We start from the raw sequence: 19,060 nt of genomic DNA on the forward strand, positions 1-19,060 counted from the left end.
TTTGCCTGAGAAACTCAGAACCTTATTTACTCAATGATTTTTAAATTATCATGGAGAAGCTTAGAATGATTTGTTGTAGTCACTCTTTTTAAACCTAAACAATGCGATAAAAAGTTAACCCCCAATAGCTCTGTGATACAATATGAGTGATTTTACCTATTTGTTAGATAAGACGTAAAATGATTTTTAAAAAGTGGCGTAATTTATTAGAGTTCATGGCCATATAATATTAGATTTTTTTAAATAATATATCTTATGAATAGTTAAATAGAATAAAAAATAGAGCATCTTTCTCAAACAGAATGTAAACAATCGTATCACAATGTGAATAGGATGTAATGAGATACCGTTACATTCTTTACATTGTATTGTAATTCAACAGAAAAAACCTCAAGTACCTGTAATAAAATAGGGAATAAAATCCAATTTAAATAAAATTCAACGCAATAAGAAGATTATTGCGCATTTCATAACTTAAAAAAACTAGCTTTCATCTAAAAGAGGGACGAAAGATACCAAAGGGACAGTCAAACTCATAAATCTAAAACAAACTGACAACGCCATGGCTAAAAATGAAAAGGACAAACAAACAACAGCACACACGACACAACATAGAAAACTAAAGAATAAACAACACGAACCCCACCAAAAATCTAGGGTTGATCTCAAGTGCTACGGTAGGGTAAGCAGATCCTGCTGGCACCCGTCGTGTTGCTTATGTGATAACAAATCCGGTAAATAGTCTAATTCGGTAGGTCACATTCATATAAATGGTATATTCTCTTCATTTCAAGTTAAATCAGGTTTAAAAAATCTTATTTAATGATAATCTAAACATATTAAGAGTGTACAATAGTTCTTTACTGTCGACAAAAGCAATTTCATGACCGAAAACACCGTGTCAGTCGGCACAGTATAAATATATATTTCTATCTAGCAGTTCTTCTAAATAGCACCACTTATCAATAGGGACTTTAGTTAAACTTAAACAACATCGTTATTCTTTCTTCATGTGGATCACATCTTTTACTTTCTATGAGTTACTGCAAAATAAGCATCTAAAATGTCAGAATACACATTTTGTATATCTACTGTCTCTGATAAATCCGATTTCTCCGTGAATGTTTTCATGAAATTTGTACAGTTTCCAAACATTATAGTAACACCAACTTGTTTGAATTCGGAGTTGATCTGTATTAAAGCCTTCATACCATTCATGTCGATATAGTTGATAGATGAACAGTCGATAATTATATGCGTGAGAGGTACGACGGGTATTTCGTTTTCATAATTTGTTTTTGACAGCGACATTCTTTCATCGTTCTTACCGTATTTTTCGCTTTGATTTATGTTAATTTCAACATTATTTTCTAAATGTTTGTCTTGTTGTTTTCGAAAGGCTTTTGGATTAAATGTTGCTTTGTACAATTCTTTTACAAATTGATCAGCAGTAGCAAAATAAAGAGATGATTCCATTCTAAATATTACAATTTTGGAATTGGATAATGGAATATCATGAGTCTTTTGCTCCAAAAGACGATCTTCTTGCTCAACTTTTCTAATGATGTACGAAGATGAATTCTGACTTTGCACGACAACTGTTAAAAGACAAAGCAGCACTCCAACATACAGGGCATAAGGGAAATCAATTAGAACGCCGCACAATACTGTTCCCACAAAGATAACGAAATCATAACGGTTTACTCGCCACAGTTTCGGTAGTTCCTTGAACTGGTATAATAGATTTTTAACAGCTACGATGATCATTACTGCAAGAACAGCTTTAGGAGCTGATTCTAAATATTTCCCTATGAACATTATTACAAGCAAGACAAAAATAGCTGATACTATTCCATTCAATGTTGTCTTGGCGCCCATTGTACTTAATATAACTGTGCGAGGTGGCGCAACGCAAGCTGGAAAGCAGGAGAAAAAAGAGCCACCTAAATTTGCAATGCCATATGCGACGAGTTCTTGATTGTCGTCAACTGAATATCCGTGTTTCACTTCACAGAGTCGGGCCATCGATATCGTAAGCACAAACACAATGAAACCGACAACAACACTATGTCCAAGTATATCTACCGACACTCTTGGTAGCTCCGGCATTGGTAGACCAGGAGGTATTTCTCCTACTACACCTATACCGAAGGTGTCGTGTAACTTTGCAAAGTATGAAATAATTGTTGCTACAACAACTAAAATTATATCGATTGGTATTGGCATTTTCATTTTGTTTTTGAATCTCTCATTGATGACATCTTTTACCAATACAAGTATTATTAAGCATATAACGGAGACTATAAATGTAGCAACATGAATCTTCGGAAACGCTTTGAATATTTCAATATATACATATATAAGCTTTCCTGGTTTGTTGACGGGAGGAATCTTTATGCCAAGTGCATTAGGGATTTGACTGGAAATGATATGAATAGCACCGGTTGTGGTAAAAGCTGCAATGAAAGACGATGACAGATAAGATGTAATGAAACCCATTCGACACAACCCCATGATGAACAGCAATAATCCAACGATAAATGACGAACCTGCTGCTACCGACACTTTGTACTTTAACACGTCATTGTCCATGTCCGGTGAAACGGTTGTTAGGTTATCAACCGTGGAACCGTTAACAGCAGAGTGATGACCAGGCAAATCATACTGTTCTAATCGCGATTCTACAAGTTCTGCTGTAAAAATTGCAATCACAGCATTTGTTCCGAAAGAAACGTGTTGAGATGTTCCGAAAATCACATACAGAAGAACAGGGAAAAAGGACGTATACAACCCATACGCCGGCGACAATGATGCTAATATGCCGAACGCAAGTCCTTGGGGGAAATGAAGGCAAGCCACAGATAAGCCACTTACTAAATCATCTAAGATGTATTTCCTGACCTTATACGTTCTTACAACCTTTATTACTGGGAAAAGTGTTAGTAAATATGCACATAATTTGGAAAGGGTGCATTTGTTCGAAATGTTTTCTGAAAATGACTTCGATGGGCTCTTTGGTTTGCCATAAAATTCATATAATTCAGACTGTGTTTTACGAGATCTGGAAAGCTGTAAATTGTCAGAAGACATTTCTCCGCCGTTGATGCTCATGATAATTAGAACAGTAACCCAGGATAAATCATTACCTAAAAACAGACAAATAGTAAATTATAATTCTTAACTGACTACAAAACTTGACCATGTAATTAAGGTAATCGAAATTTGAAATCGAAATGCAATCGGGAAATAACTCTTGAATTTGTCATTTGACAAGTTTATCATACCTATAGGCACATCTTCAGTTTATAAACTTACCGTGAACAAATTAAGTTTAGTCAGCATTATATAAACCTTGTAGGAAAATATGCTACAAATAATTACATACTGAATAGTATTATTTTTTAACGTAAAGCGTATAACTGTGATGTGCCAATGAACCAGTATGTCCTAGTATTCGCCTCGTCATTATATAAAGTTCTTACAATGTACAAAGTTCTTTGAACATCTGATGAAATGTGTTAGCACGGAGAAGGAGAACAAAATGATAGTCGTCTTCATCATTAATCTTCGTCCATAGAGTAAAAACGGCATTAGCTGTCAAATTTATGTTTTCAAATTTGACTTCATATTTGATTTATGACTTATTAAAACGTATATCCAAATGATAAGAAGTCTAAAAATACAATTAAAAATGCATGGGATCAAGCATGTGTATCAACATTCCGTGTGTATTTTAGTGAAGACATCATATAATGTACTATGGGGGTGACTTCAGAAGACTGACGACGGTCATTTAACTAGATGTAAACATAAATATAGATGTAAATAGAAAGCGAACTCTTGCATTTTTATTTTTCTCGGTCTGTTTGATTTCAAGTTATAGGTTAAAAATATATGTTAATCATCTCTTTTACCTGTATAATAATGTGTTTTTGGGGATCGAATAAGTCAATCAAATGATTTATGTTTGTTTTACCTTCAATGTTGAAATTATTTTCCTGTTTATATATGAACACCCATAATTCATGCGTAACGCATCTCTAGCGGTTACATTGAATATCATATGAACACGGATTCACTGGGGTCGAAATTATAATTTCCAAGTGAATAACTCATTAGCAATGTTTCTTATCCTATTTTAAACAAAATTGAACCAAACTGACTTCTAAAAGCGAATTATTATTGCACTGTTTTACTTTCATTTATGATTAAAAAAAAATGTTTAAATAATGTATCTCGTAGCTAATGTCTCTTTAAAATGAGATGTTATGTATACGTCGATGAAAATTCAGCCTAATTATTAAAAACAAATTGCTACGATCTACCTAAGTCTTGAAATGGAGCATAAAAATAGAGATAATCAAAGCTCTGCCACGGTATCCGACTTCCAAATAGGACAACAAACACCTATTATGTAATGATGAACAAAGCAGTGATAGCGTACAAATTGTAATTAATAAGATGATGAAGTCGGAATTTTTGTTCATTGACGTACCAGTTAACTTTTGATATTAAAATAAATCATCTTAACTTTTACCAAATTGACACATTTTCAAAGTCAGTAGTTATCTTTAATTCCGATAACGATAGTTTGTCCACTTTCATTGACAATATAAACTTTTTTAAAGCAATCTTTAGAATGGCGAATATGCATGAAGATCACATTGGTCCATTATTTATATATTTTATGAGTAGACAAGATGCAGGTTGCATTTCTGTAAATATTGACAATGCAATTTACCATAGGAACTCCTTTTACGGTTAAAACTGTACCACTTTAACTATGAAGTTTTGAAAAATCCTAGAATTGAAAGTTCATATGCACCACAATTTTTTTCAAAGGTAAAAAAATAGGGTTGTGCGGCATATTTTCAACGTTTATATGCCCTGAACTTCTCAGAGTTTAAACTAACATCAATTTTCTTAACTACCCCTACCTCGAATGAAAGGTTACCACAGATTTCAATGTAAACAATATGCACATGTACATTTACTGGTAACATTCCCAAGTTATGCCTCTGTGAGATGGAAGACAGAGAGCATAACTGGGAACCAGTATGTAAACAAAATTAATTTTCTATGAATATTCAAGATCTCCCCAAAAGAGGCGTGTTTTGAGAAACAGCTGTATTTACAAAGTGCAACCTGTATGTTTATAAAATTGTAATATTTAAATGTATGCAAGTACGTTTGAATTTTGAATACATAAATATTGCACTGTGTTTATACTCGGTTATAACAGAAAATATATCCATTCGGTATTCAATCATTTATTTTGACTTGAAATTCAATCGCAAAAGTTCGTAGATTTAAAATTTTTTGCAACTATATTGATTTGTATAAACCAGGATTTCATAGATGTAAAAACTAGTTTGTGTAGAAGTGTACAATGGTGTGTTATCAAATTTTACAAAGTACACTATCAACACTACCCACCGAAAAAATCTAGAATCTATAACGGTGAGAAAGGACCGTAGAAATAAAAGAAGATGTGGTATGATTGTCAAGAGACAATCCTCCACAAGATACAAATGACACAGAAATTAACAACAATAGGTCACGGTACGACCTTCAAGCATAAGCAAATCCCATACCGCATAGACATCTATAAAAGGCTCCTAAATGACAAATGTAAACAATTCAAACGAAAACTAAGCATAAAGACCAAATGCCTTAAAAAAAATGCTGATAAAGTTTGACACGTACACCACAATCTCATTAAAATCCGATGTTCTGATACGCTACCCTAGTGGAGGGTAGCGTATCAGAACATCGGATTTTAATGAGATTGCGTACACCATGTACACGATCATAAGGAAGTAAAAGAGAACTTACAATTGTTCAAATTATGTATCCATTATTACCAGCTTAGTGTACACTTCTTCCTTAAACAAATATATAGTTTGTTTTTATTATCCAGAGCTTCCGAACCCATATCTGGTCTACAATTTAATCTTGAGATAAAGAATACACTTCCGGCAGTATAAAGATCAATATTTTAAATATAGCAACAATTTTAATGGTGATGAAAGAGAGATTATATGTAATACTAGCATATATAGATTAAAATTGAATTAAATGCGTGAATCGGATAAATTTCTCCATAAGTGTATCTTAGGTACTTAAAATTAAAGCTCCGCAAATGTTACGTGAAATTCTGTCAAAAATACTATATCTTATAAAATTTGTTAAAAAAAACGATGTAGAAAGTAGATATGAACATTCCCATTATAAGATTGTTTTGAAGGGTAAGACTAGATTATTATAAAAAATGAAATTTACATACATGTATTCCCAAGAATTTGAAGTATGAATTTTGATGAAAAAATAAAACATTTAGTTTAAGTAAGAATGAGTGAATTGATGGATTACTAGTATTTAACAATACTAATGGAACCTTCAAACACTAAATGTTATAAAACAGATTTCAATATTTGAATTATTATCGTGTCATTTTTATTTTTTTTAAATATCAAAGGTAACGAGATTACGCTATATACTTTAAGCCAAAAAAACGTGGTTTTGGTCAAAGAAGTCAATAGTAAAACCTGTGAACATAGATAATTTTTTGTGGTAATAAGTCTTTTATTTCAACTGCGCTTTTTGGTAAAACATCGTCTGATGATCACGAGATGTGCTGCATATTTTATTTAAAAAAAAAAGAAGTGAGGAATGCATCCATCTCAATTTCAATCAACGTTTCCTAAACTGGAAACTTGATGAAACTAGGTTGAATTGAATATCTCAATAGTTTATGTGTATGAATCAGTTTAATGTAGTGAAGTGTACTTCGGAGTTTGTAAGTCCTCCTTCCTTGTTTAAGCCACTTGTTTAGGGCGAATGGAAGATCGAATTATTAATGTGGTAAAGGATACGGCCTGGTATTAAGATCACAGTCCCCACTCGTGTAGTCACAAACATTAAATCTTTCATCTTAATGTTTATCATTGTTTCTTTATTCGTGCGTGTCGCAATAGAAGAATTGCTAGATGTTTTTGTACTTATATTTACCAGTCTTTACAATTTAATAATTGTTGAAATTCTATAAGCATCAATTTGTATATATACATCACCCATCTTAAATGTTCAAAAGTTAATTTATATTCGAAAGCGCCAAATCAAGATGATATTAAAACTAAATCTATTCTTCTTACCTTGAAGTTATACAACATTTAACAAGTTTGACATACAATGCATTTTATACCGTCTCAAAAGTTGCACATGGGATACTTTAACATTCATTTATTTAATAAAAGAAAAAGAAAACATCCAGTTATATAGTACGGGTTCAATAACCTGGAGGTTTAAACCATACGGTTAATATTAAGATATCAAGTTGCGACGGTAAAGAAAGTCGAATTGCGGTATTAAAAATTGAGCTGCGAGTTAATGAAGACGACTTGCGAGTAACAAATATCGATTTGAGAGTTACAAAAGTCTAGTTTCGAGTTACAATTCGAGTTGTAAGTTAAGAATGTCGAGCTGCGAGTTGAAATTATAGTGGAGTAGCGAGTTAAGAATGTCGAGCTGCGAGTTGAAAGAATAGGTGAGTTGCGAGTTAAGAAAGTCGAATATTGTATAGTTGCATTCACCTCTGCGTATAAAGCTTCTATTATTTGTTTTACCGAGATCTTAAAAATGCATGTGATTTATGTTAGAAACGAAATGCCTTTTTAATCGTCCGAAATGAAGTTACCCTGGGGTTAATTTCTCACTCCCGTCTTGTTGTGAAAATCTAAATACAGTGTTCACCATTTAAAGTTATATTCGAGATAAGATATTAAAATGGTAATATATTTTCCTATATTTTAACAATCCAACAGCATAAACAGGGTAAGAAAATTTAAATTTCCCTCAAACTCCAACTTCGTGAATTCCTCTCACAGATATGAATTTATTCCTATTATTCATCATTCGACAAAGAAAATTAAATACATACAAGTATATTGAGAAAACATAGATGACTTACTTTAAATCACCTTAATGTCGGATTTTTTTTACAACACAAGATAGATTGCTTGCTTTTTTTCTAAAACCACAATTGTTCATTGAGGAAGTCCAAACCGGCTTATAGTATACTGATGTCGAGCGGATAAGTGGACGGAGAAAAGCGATACCTAATTTGATTTCTTAAATCCTCTTACAGGCGGGGGTCTCTTACAGTATTCAACCCAGATACTTGAAGTTTCACAAAAAGTACAAAGTGTTGAAGCTGTGCAATTCGTGTACCAAGTCAGGACTACGACTGTTGCTAATCATTCGTTTCATGTGTTTGAGCTTTTGATTTTGAAATTTGATAAGGGACTTTCCCTTTTGAATTTTCATCGGAGTTCAGTATTTTTGTGATTTTACTTTTTGCAATTATGGAATTGTATAATCAAATTCTCAAATAGAGTTCTAAATTTTCGTTTTATATTAATCCTTCATCTAAAATTTACATCTAGTATTCAAATATTCAAATTGAGCTGGAGTTATATATTAACAGAACTGAAACAGAAGTTAGATCATTTATATATAATTAGTTACAGCCGATTGCATTGACTGTGTAGATTAAGGTAATATATTTGTATCTTTGATTAGCTTGCTTGAATGCTAGCTGAACCGTGAATTCATTATTAAGTAAAGTTAAATATCCTCCCCTTGAAGTAGCCTAGTCCAACAGACATATATAGATTGGTTATCTGTCGAACTAGTCTTCTCTAATTTTTGTGCTATTTTCACATTTCCTGACCGGTGTGAGAAAAATATTTCTCCTCGCTAGTGAAAAATCTGTTCTCGGCAATTGATTAGTCGAAATTTGATTATCACGTCTAAATGATTTGTTTTCTTCTGAATTTTCCTATTGTGACGTCATGAAAAAAGGCGACCATGCCTGATGACGTCGCATATAAAGAACACAAGTTTCTGAAAATCTTTGAAAAAGAAGGATAAAAATCAATAGAGAAACAGATTCCTACACTATAACTCGTGTATTAAGATATTTTTTCCACTCTCGACAGTTAAATTTTAGTTATTTAAAGAGCTCGGCAAGCCTCGCGCTTTAAATAATAAAATTTAACTGTCTCGAGTGGAGAAATATCGTAATACACTTTTTGCAGTGTTTGAATCTATATTACTCTTAAAGGAGGGTAGTTTTCGTAACCGAACAATTACTTCACGGTTCAGCTAGTAAGCAAGCTAACCAAAGATAATACCTTTATCTACACACTCAGTGCAATCGGCTGTAAGACAGAAATTACAGAAACATTCTTGCATAGCAGAACTGGAATACGATCAATATCAGCACTTGTTGCATTCATTACAACTGTATGAATTAATAGTATTGTTGTTTTAACCTAAATCAATAAACTTCTTTTTCTTTTAAAATATCTCCATTTTAAACTTTAATACACTCTGTATCTACATTTGAGATTAATAAACTGAAAAGTTTACTTAAAATAGTTATGGAATATTTATCTGTATCTCGTATCCCATACAAATATCAGTGTCACCGCCAAAGCTGTTTTTGATCATTGTCATTTGAAATAATATAACTCTTCCTGATTGCAGTACCAACATTGACGCCTACATTTTTTATCACATAACAAAAGAACGGTGCAAATGAAAAAAAAAATGATTTAATTGCATGCAGTGTGGCGAAACACAAATATTGAAAAAGTGAAGAAAATTTGAAGAAATGAACTAATATATTGCAAATAAGGCACTTCCCGTTAGATATAGACATAACACCTAGAATGGTTCATTTGCTGGATTTGGATTAATTATGGTAAATAAATTAGCCCTTTATAGCTTGCTTTTCGGTGTGAGACCGGGCTCCGTGATCTCTTTTATACATTGTGACTTGGATGGCACTCATACCACACCTTATATATAAACTCTCGTACAGTATATATATACTAAGTTTACTGTATATGCAATTGGTTTCTCTAGATCTACGCCGATGAATACATTGGCTGTACCAGAATAAGTATGAGATCATTTTTATGTCTATTATTTTGTCCCACTTTTTGAACATAGTGTTATGTATTAATAGAAACTTCCTAAGTTTGTGATCAAATATAAAGGTATGCAGTAATGACATGTATTAATCATTCTGCATGCATGAGTCTTGCTACGTATATCATGCAAATCATACATAATGTATAAAATGAAACTAAATTATGTAAGATATATAAAAGGAAGTTCACTATATCATAAAATTTATTCATCATTAATTACATAAAATATAATATGGTGAATGCATACATGTACATCTTATGCAAGTGCACATAAAAAGGATACAAATAGAATTGATAGGATTATACTTCGGGTGGCTTTATTAAGAAACACCCATTGAGGCTCTGTAAGCAAACTTCTAAATTGGATCTGTACTCAGAATTTTCGAAAAACTTTATAACATACAATTAATGAGACCTCTGCTTGTTGTAAACACATTAAAGGATTACACAGAATTTAATTATTTTGATTTATTTATATTTTAAACATTTGAAAATTGACCTTATTCAGCAAAATGATATATATTTTTATGAATGTTCATTTTGTTCAGGATAATTCTTTATATGTTTCAATTAGCCTATTTGGTTCTGCTTATTGTTGGAGGCTGTATGGTAACTATTGTGTCAATTGTCATCGTGTTTTGAAACCCTAGATAAAGTATTGACGTATGCAAGAATAAAGGGGGGAACAAACTCACAATACATTGTAGAGAGGCCGGAATCAGCAACAGGAAAAGCTAGAATACAATAAGTATTCGAATTGTTTAATGAACAATAAAGTTGAAATATTACAATATTAGATAATATTTTACACATTGTTTTTTTCCAAAGTATTTGTAAATTGAAAACATTAAAAAAAAAATGAAACATACATTTTTAATTGTTCGTAATATAATCAAACAGATATAATGAATACAGTACTTATGATCTAAAAACTTTCTTTTATTGAAAATAAGTAAATTTAACTATCAGAAATTATCTTAAGAATAAATAGTTTATTTCAAATCATTTCAAACTTACCTAGAATATAAAAAGTGTTTAAAATGAACACACATTGTAAACCTAGGCTTTTATAGACTTTATTGTAATTACTGATTATCAAATTATCATTGATGTCACGACCACTACTGGTAAAATTTCGAATCATGAACGTAACAAACAGATGTTTACGATTATTGTTTAATTATATCTAATCGTATGTGTGTCCAATACTTGACCATCAAGTAAAACGACACTAATGTAGCATCTGCTATTTGTCACAAAATACATAATTAAATTTTCATTATGATATAAATTTTCATAAAATTGTTGATCTTTAACGTGTACTGACTGATAAATTACATAACAGTCTTTGTGGAATTGAGCAACTCAATTTCCATTCTTAATACAGCATATTGATACCAATAATCTATAATAATATCAGGAATAGTTAGATGGATAGTTTACAACATAGTTTGTCCAAAGTCATGTCAAATCTACTTTTATGATTTAAAGCATCAACAATCTATACCTTATATTGAACAATAGCAATATAAAACACAATTTTACATTGCAATAATTGCACTCCCTTTAAAAAGATGACTGTTCCACCAATCATATAAATCAGAAACAGTGTCATACCAAATTCTGGCATGATCTTCCAAATGGAAAAGGAAAGATTCTGCACTAGTTGGTTTCGATAAATCATAACAAGAACAGTATTGTCGAAAAGTGTTCAACCAAGTTTCAGGGTTTTGTAAATTGTCACCCTTAAATTTTTCAATCTTTAAAATAGAAGACATATTAAATATGTTCAGAGTATGTACTTTTGTCCTACCTGCTGAAGCGCTTAGTGTTGTTGTTCTTGGTGGTGCAGATGTCGTTGAAACTGCTATAGTAGATGCGGATGAAGCTGGAACAGTTGTTGCTGCTGTCACAACTGCTAGTGATGCCGTTGCAGTGTTGGATGAAAAATGAGACGGTGTCTGTAAATCAGGCAATCAGAGTTTATTTACCGCCAATGGAGTTCCAAGATAAGGTGGTTTCACTGGTCCAGGTGTTGGTGTCCCTGTGGAATTTGTTAGAAAGGTTTGCGGAATTTTAGGTCGAACCAACCTTGTTGGTTGTAAAGTCCTTATTGGTGTTGATATGATTGACGGTGTAAACGGGTTGTTAACAGGAACAGGTCCAGTTGGTTGGTCACAACTATATTGAGGAGGCAGTGTCCACGGATCTTGGTCAAATGGTATTGTGGTGTCCTCACGTTCAGGTAATTTATGTTCGAATTGATGATTAACTACCAATTCCTCCTCTTCGGGCAAAATGTTCAGTTGGTAAAACGATGTGTCTACTTTATGATGTTCTGCCTCTTTCCTGTAATTAAGAGGTGTTTTACCAGGCTTTGTAGGTTTTCTGTTGCTTTTAACATCCTCACACCATTCTATTGTGCCAATTGTTATCGTGTTTTGGATCCCTAGCTAAAGTATTGACGTATGCCTCAATAAAGGGGGAAACAAACTCACAATTAATTGTAGAGAGGCCGGAATCAGCAACAGGAAAAGCTAGAATACAATAAGTATTCGAATTGTTTAATAAAGATTAAAGTTAAAACATTACAATATTAGGTAATATTCTACACATTGTTTTTTCCAAAGTAATTGTAAATTGAAAACATTAATAAAAAATGAGAAACACACATTTTTAATTGTTCTTAATATAATTAAACAGTTTTAATTTAATTTTTACAGTACTTATGATCTAAAAACTTTCTTTAATGAAAAATAAATAAATTCAACTATTAGAAATTATCTGAAGAATAAATAGTTTATTTCAAATTATTTCAAACTCACCTAGCGGACAATAAGTGTTCGAATTGAACACAAATTGTAATCCTAGGCTTTTATAGACTTTTTTGTAATTACTGATCATCAACTTATCTTTGATGCCACGACCACTACTGATAAAATTTCGATTCATGGACGTAACAAACAGCTGTTTACGATTATTGTTTAATTATACGTCCAATACTTGACCTTCAAATAAACAGAAACTAATGTAGCATCTGCTATTTGTCCCAGAATACATCATTAAATTTTCATTATGAAATAAATTGTCATAAATTTGTTTATTTTTAACTTGTACTGACTAATAAATCATTTAACAGTCTTTGTGGAATTGAGCAACAATTTCCATTCTTAATACAGCATATTGATACCAATAACCAAGGAATTGTATATTTAAAAGGAATGGAAACGCGGCTCGAGATCAATCGGGATACCAACAGCGCACCCGCAGAGCTATAAACCATGTCTGGCTCAGGCGGAAGTAAAATGAATAATATAAAAAATCATGACGGAGTTCCATTTCCTGTCATATAAATCGGTCTTTTAATTCACGGGGTCATCTTGCTTGAGACGATATAAATGAGAGAGAAACCCGAAATCAAGAATAAACTTTTATTCCTAGCAAAAAGTAAGGCCTTAGGTATCATTTTAATGCCTCATCAAACATACGTTTGTAATATTGTATTGAGTAAATTCTCATTAGAATAGACCTCGGTCTTGAAAATTGAGGGAGTTTCATCCGGATAACTAAACAAAAAATACTGTGTTTTGATTTTTTTTCTAAAAACTTGAAAACTGCGAAGTGCAAAACAAAACAGTTGATATCATTATGAAGCTGAAACCTTATTCTATCGCTTAGGCTCTTTTTGAAGTTTCTTGTAACTTTTAAGAATTTTCTACGATTTTTCGAAATTTCAGTTTTGAGTTTCAATATTCTGTCAAAATATGTCTATCAATCTGGGAGTGCACTACGATTTCTTTATTATATTGGAAAGTAGAAAGAAAAAAGTGAGAAAATGAGATATCATTTTAAAGAAGGAATATTTTTCTACAGTTTGATCTAAATTACGAATGCTAAATGTAATTGGTACAATATATATGATTTTATTTCGAAACATGTTGAAAATTTGAAGTTGTGCGTCAACAAATACATCGACACTTTGTATTTTGGTATAAGTTAAATAACTACTTGAAATAGATGTGACATTGACATATAATTTAAAAGCTTAGTCTTTTTTCTATCGCATAGTGTTGGTTTTATGAAAATGGTGATAAAAACGAATTAGCTATGATTTTTCAAAATCCCATGTTTATATTTCACATTGACGCCATTTTGTTTAAAATAACAGACAAGATATATATAGAAGACACACGATTGGGATTTATTGTGCCTTTTTATATACCATGTACGATATTATGCATTTCAAGTTTTTTTGTCAAATGCTGCTTTAGATACTAAATCGTTGTTTAGAATGCAGTTTGCCATTATAAAGCGTTGCCGCAAATTACCATACGAAACAACAAAACTGTTCCTTCCTTTTTCTCCCAGAGCAGTAGTCTATAGGCCGCAAAAGTATTCCTTTGGTGTTAAAATAAATAAAATGCGAATGTGGGAAAGTTTTAACTGTTTCTAATTAGAAAATTTATTGCATCTCTGCATAATTTAGCATTAATTAACAGGTGAGCTCGACATTATTAATTTTTAACATCTTAAAAGTATGTAAGACCAGAGACAAATTAGCTTATCATTGATACATGATATATTATACCCATATACCTGCAAATTGAAACATCCTGCATGCCGTTATTTATTATAACACCTGTAATCTGAGTTCTTTTATCTAGATAATATTACTGCAGTTGTTAAAATTTTCCTTCCTTCATAATAATTTATTAACTTCTTTCTTTAACAGTCATTTAGTTACATTTTTAAAATGTTCTTTATTTTGCATGAAAACTTTTTAACACTCGTAAAATGTCCGATATCATCTGATTATGACATACCTTCATGAAATAATACGATGAAAAAAAATTGAATAATAAGGTTTTTATTACTAACTTTGCATGTGGTTGTATTGTTATATTTTTTTTTCTTGGATTAATTTATTTTTCGTTTCATGATTTATCACTTAGCTACTTTACCACGTTCGTACTACACAATGTAAGTACCGTTACTCTACAATAGAATGTGTATTTCGAATTATCTTCAAAAATAACAATAATATGATTTATTTTACGCCAAGCAAATTGAAACAGAATGCCCCTTAGAATGATGTTTTAGTTATTATTTTTTATTACAGAAACATGCCTAGTAAGAAGAAAAAAATATCATTGTCAAGTTAGATAACTAGTGTCAGATTAAATGACCACGTTCGATAACTTCTACCAGATAAGTAATGAGCCAGTTGGAGCGATGGGGTGTAATTAACACCCGGTCAAAGCAATAGATGCATCATAATATTTTCTTTGAAGTCGGCCGCGTTTCCATTCCTTTTAAATATACAATTCCTTGCAATAACCTATAACAAGTTGCTTTCTTTAAAAAAGAAATGCAATCGTAAACCCAAATGCTTGTTTGGCATTATATATATATTAGATAATTGTTTAATAAAGATGTATTGTCTTATATTACTTTTGTTGTGCATAAGAATTAGAAACTGACATTGCCTGTTTAGTGGTTTAAATAATGTAATACCGGCTTCACACATCAACGTATAGATCCGACGTAAAAAAATCATGCACGCTACCAAAACGCTAGTAATTTTGATGCATTCAACCTGTCAATCATATCTGTATCGTGTGCACAACGAGCTTAAAGCGTGTATTGGATGTGCGTAAAGCGTACCTTAGCGTTTCTCCTGGTCTTCCTACATTCCCAACTGCAGGTCTGTCTATATGTGAATGTTTGTCAATAAGTCTGTCACATTCGCCCGTCTGTTTACATGTTTACCAGTCCGTCTATGTCCACTGGTTCGTCTACATGTTCACTAGCTTTGAAATAGCTTTCGGTAAGTGCGATTATTTCAGTGATTTGTGTCTATTGTTTTTATGTAAGTGATTATTGTGCACCGTACCCATAATTTTAGGGACGCGAATTGCAACTGATATTTTACAGTTTTTTCTTGCGATGTGTTGTCCTTAAGGTTTGGTTCATTTGGGAGGGTTGGGTTTATGGCCACCACATTGTTTATGTGCCAATGTCCATTCTAAAGCCAGAAACATGTAGTACAGTGGTTGTTGTTCATAATTCATGTCGGTCAAGTTGTTTTCGTAAATTATTTTGTTATCAATAAGGCTGTTTAGTTTTGTTTGATTTTTGTTTTTAAATCTTAATGGTCGGGGCATTTAATAGCCGACTAAATAGTAGTTTTTTTTTTCATTTTTGGAGGCCGCTCGGTGGCCTTTAAAGACTTACTACCACGTCATTGTAACTCTGGTTGGTATTTGTATTAGTGCTGGACCATGGTCGATCCTATATGCACCTTTGAGGCAGGCGGGATATTTTTGTAGATCTTGTACAGCTCAAACTAATGTGAGTAGTTCCTGTACTTCTATGTCTAGTCCCATGTTGCATGGTTAGAGAGGGTGTAATATCTTCTGTAGGTTTGATGAAGTTTCACCCGTATCGGACTTCTTTTCCTAAATGAAAGCTTTAAGGCGACGAGTATTTTTGTATGCAATGTGCCCTTAACGTGTCTAAAACTTATCTGTAGCGTTTTCAACGCTCGTGTAGCGTGTATATTATGTGCGTGCAGTTTACAGGTACATGTATATACGTTTGACAAACGCTTGAGCTGAATGATTTTTTTTATGTTCCATTAAAACTTTCCTGAAGTAAAAGCGTTCACCAAGCGTATACCTTTGCATTTCGACGTACTTCAAACTTACGGAACGTGTTTTAACGCTTGCGTAAAGTTCCTCTGGTGAGCAACTAAGTTACGCATACGATGATACGGACTTTGTTAATTTTCTTTTTTGACTGATTGTTTTACATTGTCATTTCGGGGCCTTTTATAGCCGACTATGCGGTACGTGCTTTGCCTGTTGTTGAAGGCCGTACAGTGACCCATGATAGTTTGTATTTCTGTGTTATTTTGGTTTCTTGCAGATAGTTGTCTCATTGACACCAAACCCGATATCTTCTTTTTTTATATTCGATATCTTATCGCCGACCTGGTTAAGTCTGCTAAAAATGCATGCATGATTCATTTTTAGGTTATCAGTCGTAATTAAAGTGGCACATTTAATTCGTTGTTTCATTGCTTGAAGTATCATTTCTTACATCTGCATGGTCAAATGTGTATTTTTTTAAAATAAATTTTAGATTTAGATTTCAGTCACGGTTATTTTTTCCCCCTTCATATAGAATATCTATACTTATCAGTCGCATTTTAATGACGAAAAGGATTCAGAGGTTATAAAAAAAGTAAATAATGTTGCTATATTTAAACAAAGAAAATAACTTTAAATTTGCAATATTAATGAAAATAAATACGGACATAACTTTCATAATTAATTTTAACGTTATTTTCAATAAACGATTTTTTTTTAAATCCTCGTTTTTACACCTATTTGCGGCACGTATTTATGATTATATTTCCATGTCCTTGGTCTATCCTAGACGTAAAATTTCAAAAAGTGCTAATACTTTTTTTAAAGATATTATTTTTAATTGTTCTCGTTCAAAATATTTTATTTTTTCATATTCAATATCTATTTAATTTTATTTTTAATAACCATTTTTTTTTTTATTAAAGTTGCAATATTCAACCAAAAAAAATAACTGTAATTTAATCATATGCAAGAAAGACTTCCCTTTAATTTCAGTATAAAAAAATAAATAGCTTGCTTTTTACAACATGTACATCTTCACTAAACGTAAAATCTAAAATAAAATGCTACTAAAACTCTTTCTAAAGATTTTATTTTTAATTATTCTCGTTCAGAATATAAAGCGCATTGTTTACATGAAATCTTATCTCATATCTAAACACAGCTGGTTACATCGTTTGACTAATTAAAATACTACGCATGTAGGTTAATATTAGCAGCTTGTAATCGTGTGCAAGAAAATATTATATCATAATAAATTTCAGATCATACGTAAAATATCTCTATAGCAACTTAAGATGCTAATGCATATTCAACAGATTTGTAAGCTATTGCGCATGCATTTGAAAGGTGGTCATAGCTATTGCGCATGTATTTGAAAGGTGGTCATAGAAAGACCAGAAGTGTTCCGACTAACATCCGGTGTTCCGAAAGACTACATAACTCGTCCAATATATACTGCGTAAACCCTCAGGGGTTTACGCAATAATATCAGGAATAGTTAGATGGATAGTTTACAACATAGTTTGGCCAAAAGTCATGTCAAATCTACTTTTATAATTTACTAGAAGCAATTTCAGTGTTAGAATTGTTCATCTTAGAAAAAAAGAGGCCCACTTGAGGCTAAATTTACATAGAATTTATACTCTCCTGTGTAAAGAATTGTTCACATTCTTGATAATTCATGCAGCAAATATTTCAAAAGTGTTTCATTTTGTAGGTTCTTACTTTTATTATATCAGACCTAAATAATTTTTCATTTCCTACTGTTTGAAAGGACTTTTGTTGGAAAATAATACTCCCAAGGGACATAATTCAGCTTTTTCATTGATTGATACAGGCAACAAAGGCAACTTTACAGCTGAGTATTTTACATATTTAATGTTTAAAGTGTCTAATAATATCTTTGTTTTCATCATCTCAAGACAGAATAATGGATTTTATAACAAATTTTTAACCACAATATGGCATATACTAAAGTATGGAATGGAGATTAGTATGAAAAATCTTGAATTTGTGCATTTGTTGTAAATTTTTGATAAAATGAATACAAATTGAATGGAACTGTCCATTTTATCTGTTTAAATTGAACTATTTATCATTCTTTTTAAATAAGATCAAGATATGATTGGATACAGGTTGTTTATTAAGGCTTTTCTGAAAGAAGTAGAGAATGAGGTAAACCAACATGTAGGGGTGGGGACATAAAATGATCTATGTTTCTTTAAGTAATGGGGACATACAAGAATTTATTGTAGCCAAGGTTTTCACAATAGCCCAGTATTGCATTAATAATCTCATATGAATTCTTTATATCTTTATGTCACAGTATAGGGAAAACAGTAGTATTTAATTTCCCCAGCATTAGGTTGGCCTTTTGGCAGGTGAAAGAGTCAAATTATGAGCGCTGTG

General features: G+C 31.9%; 1 protein-coding gene across 4 annotated transcripts in view; it reads right to left on the bottom strand.

The window, feature by feature from the left end:
- Window positions 1–807: 807 nt before the first annotated feature.
- LOC139480943 (sulfate transporter-like) overlaps window positions 808–19,060 on the bottom strand; it is a 55,224-nt gene continuing 36,971 nt past the window's right edge. Inside the window, exons 1-3 of one of the 4 annotated variants that reach the window (XM_071263931.1) lie at window positions 7,155–7,251; window positions 5,836–5,885; window positions 808–3,146 (exon numbers count right to left, since the gene is read on the bottom strand). In XM_071263931.1, the coding sequence (XP_071120032.1) occupies window positions 1,027–3,111 (2,085 nt within the window). In that variant the 5' untranslated portion in view covers window positions 3,112–3,146; window positions 5,836–5,885; window positions 7,155–7,251 and the 3' untranslated portion in view covers window positions 808–1,026. Of the gene's footprint in view, window positions 3,147–5,835; window positions 6,007–7,154; window positions 7,260–19,060 lie in introns of those variants that run through there. The other 3 variants (XM_071263930.1, XM_071263929.1, XM_071263932.1) reach the window with 3 other exon arrangements.

The sequence above is a fragment of the Mytilus edulis genome, chromosome 7, assembly GCF_963676685.1.
Source record: "Mytilus edulis chromosome 7, xbMytEdul2.2, whole genome shotgun sequence".
In the NCBI taxonomy this organism is placed as follows: domain Eukaryota; kingdom Metazoa; phylum Mollusca; class Bivalvia; order Mytilida; family Mytilidae; genus Mytilus; species Mytilus edulis.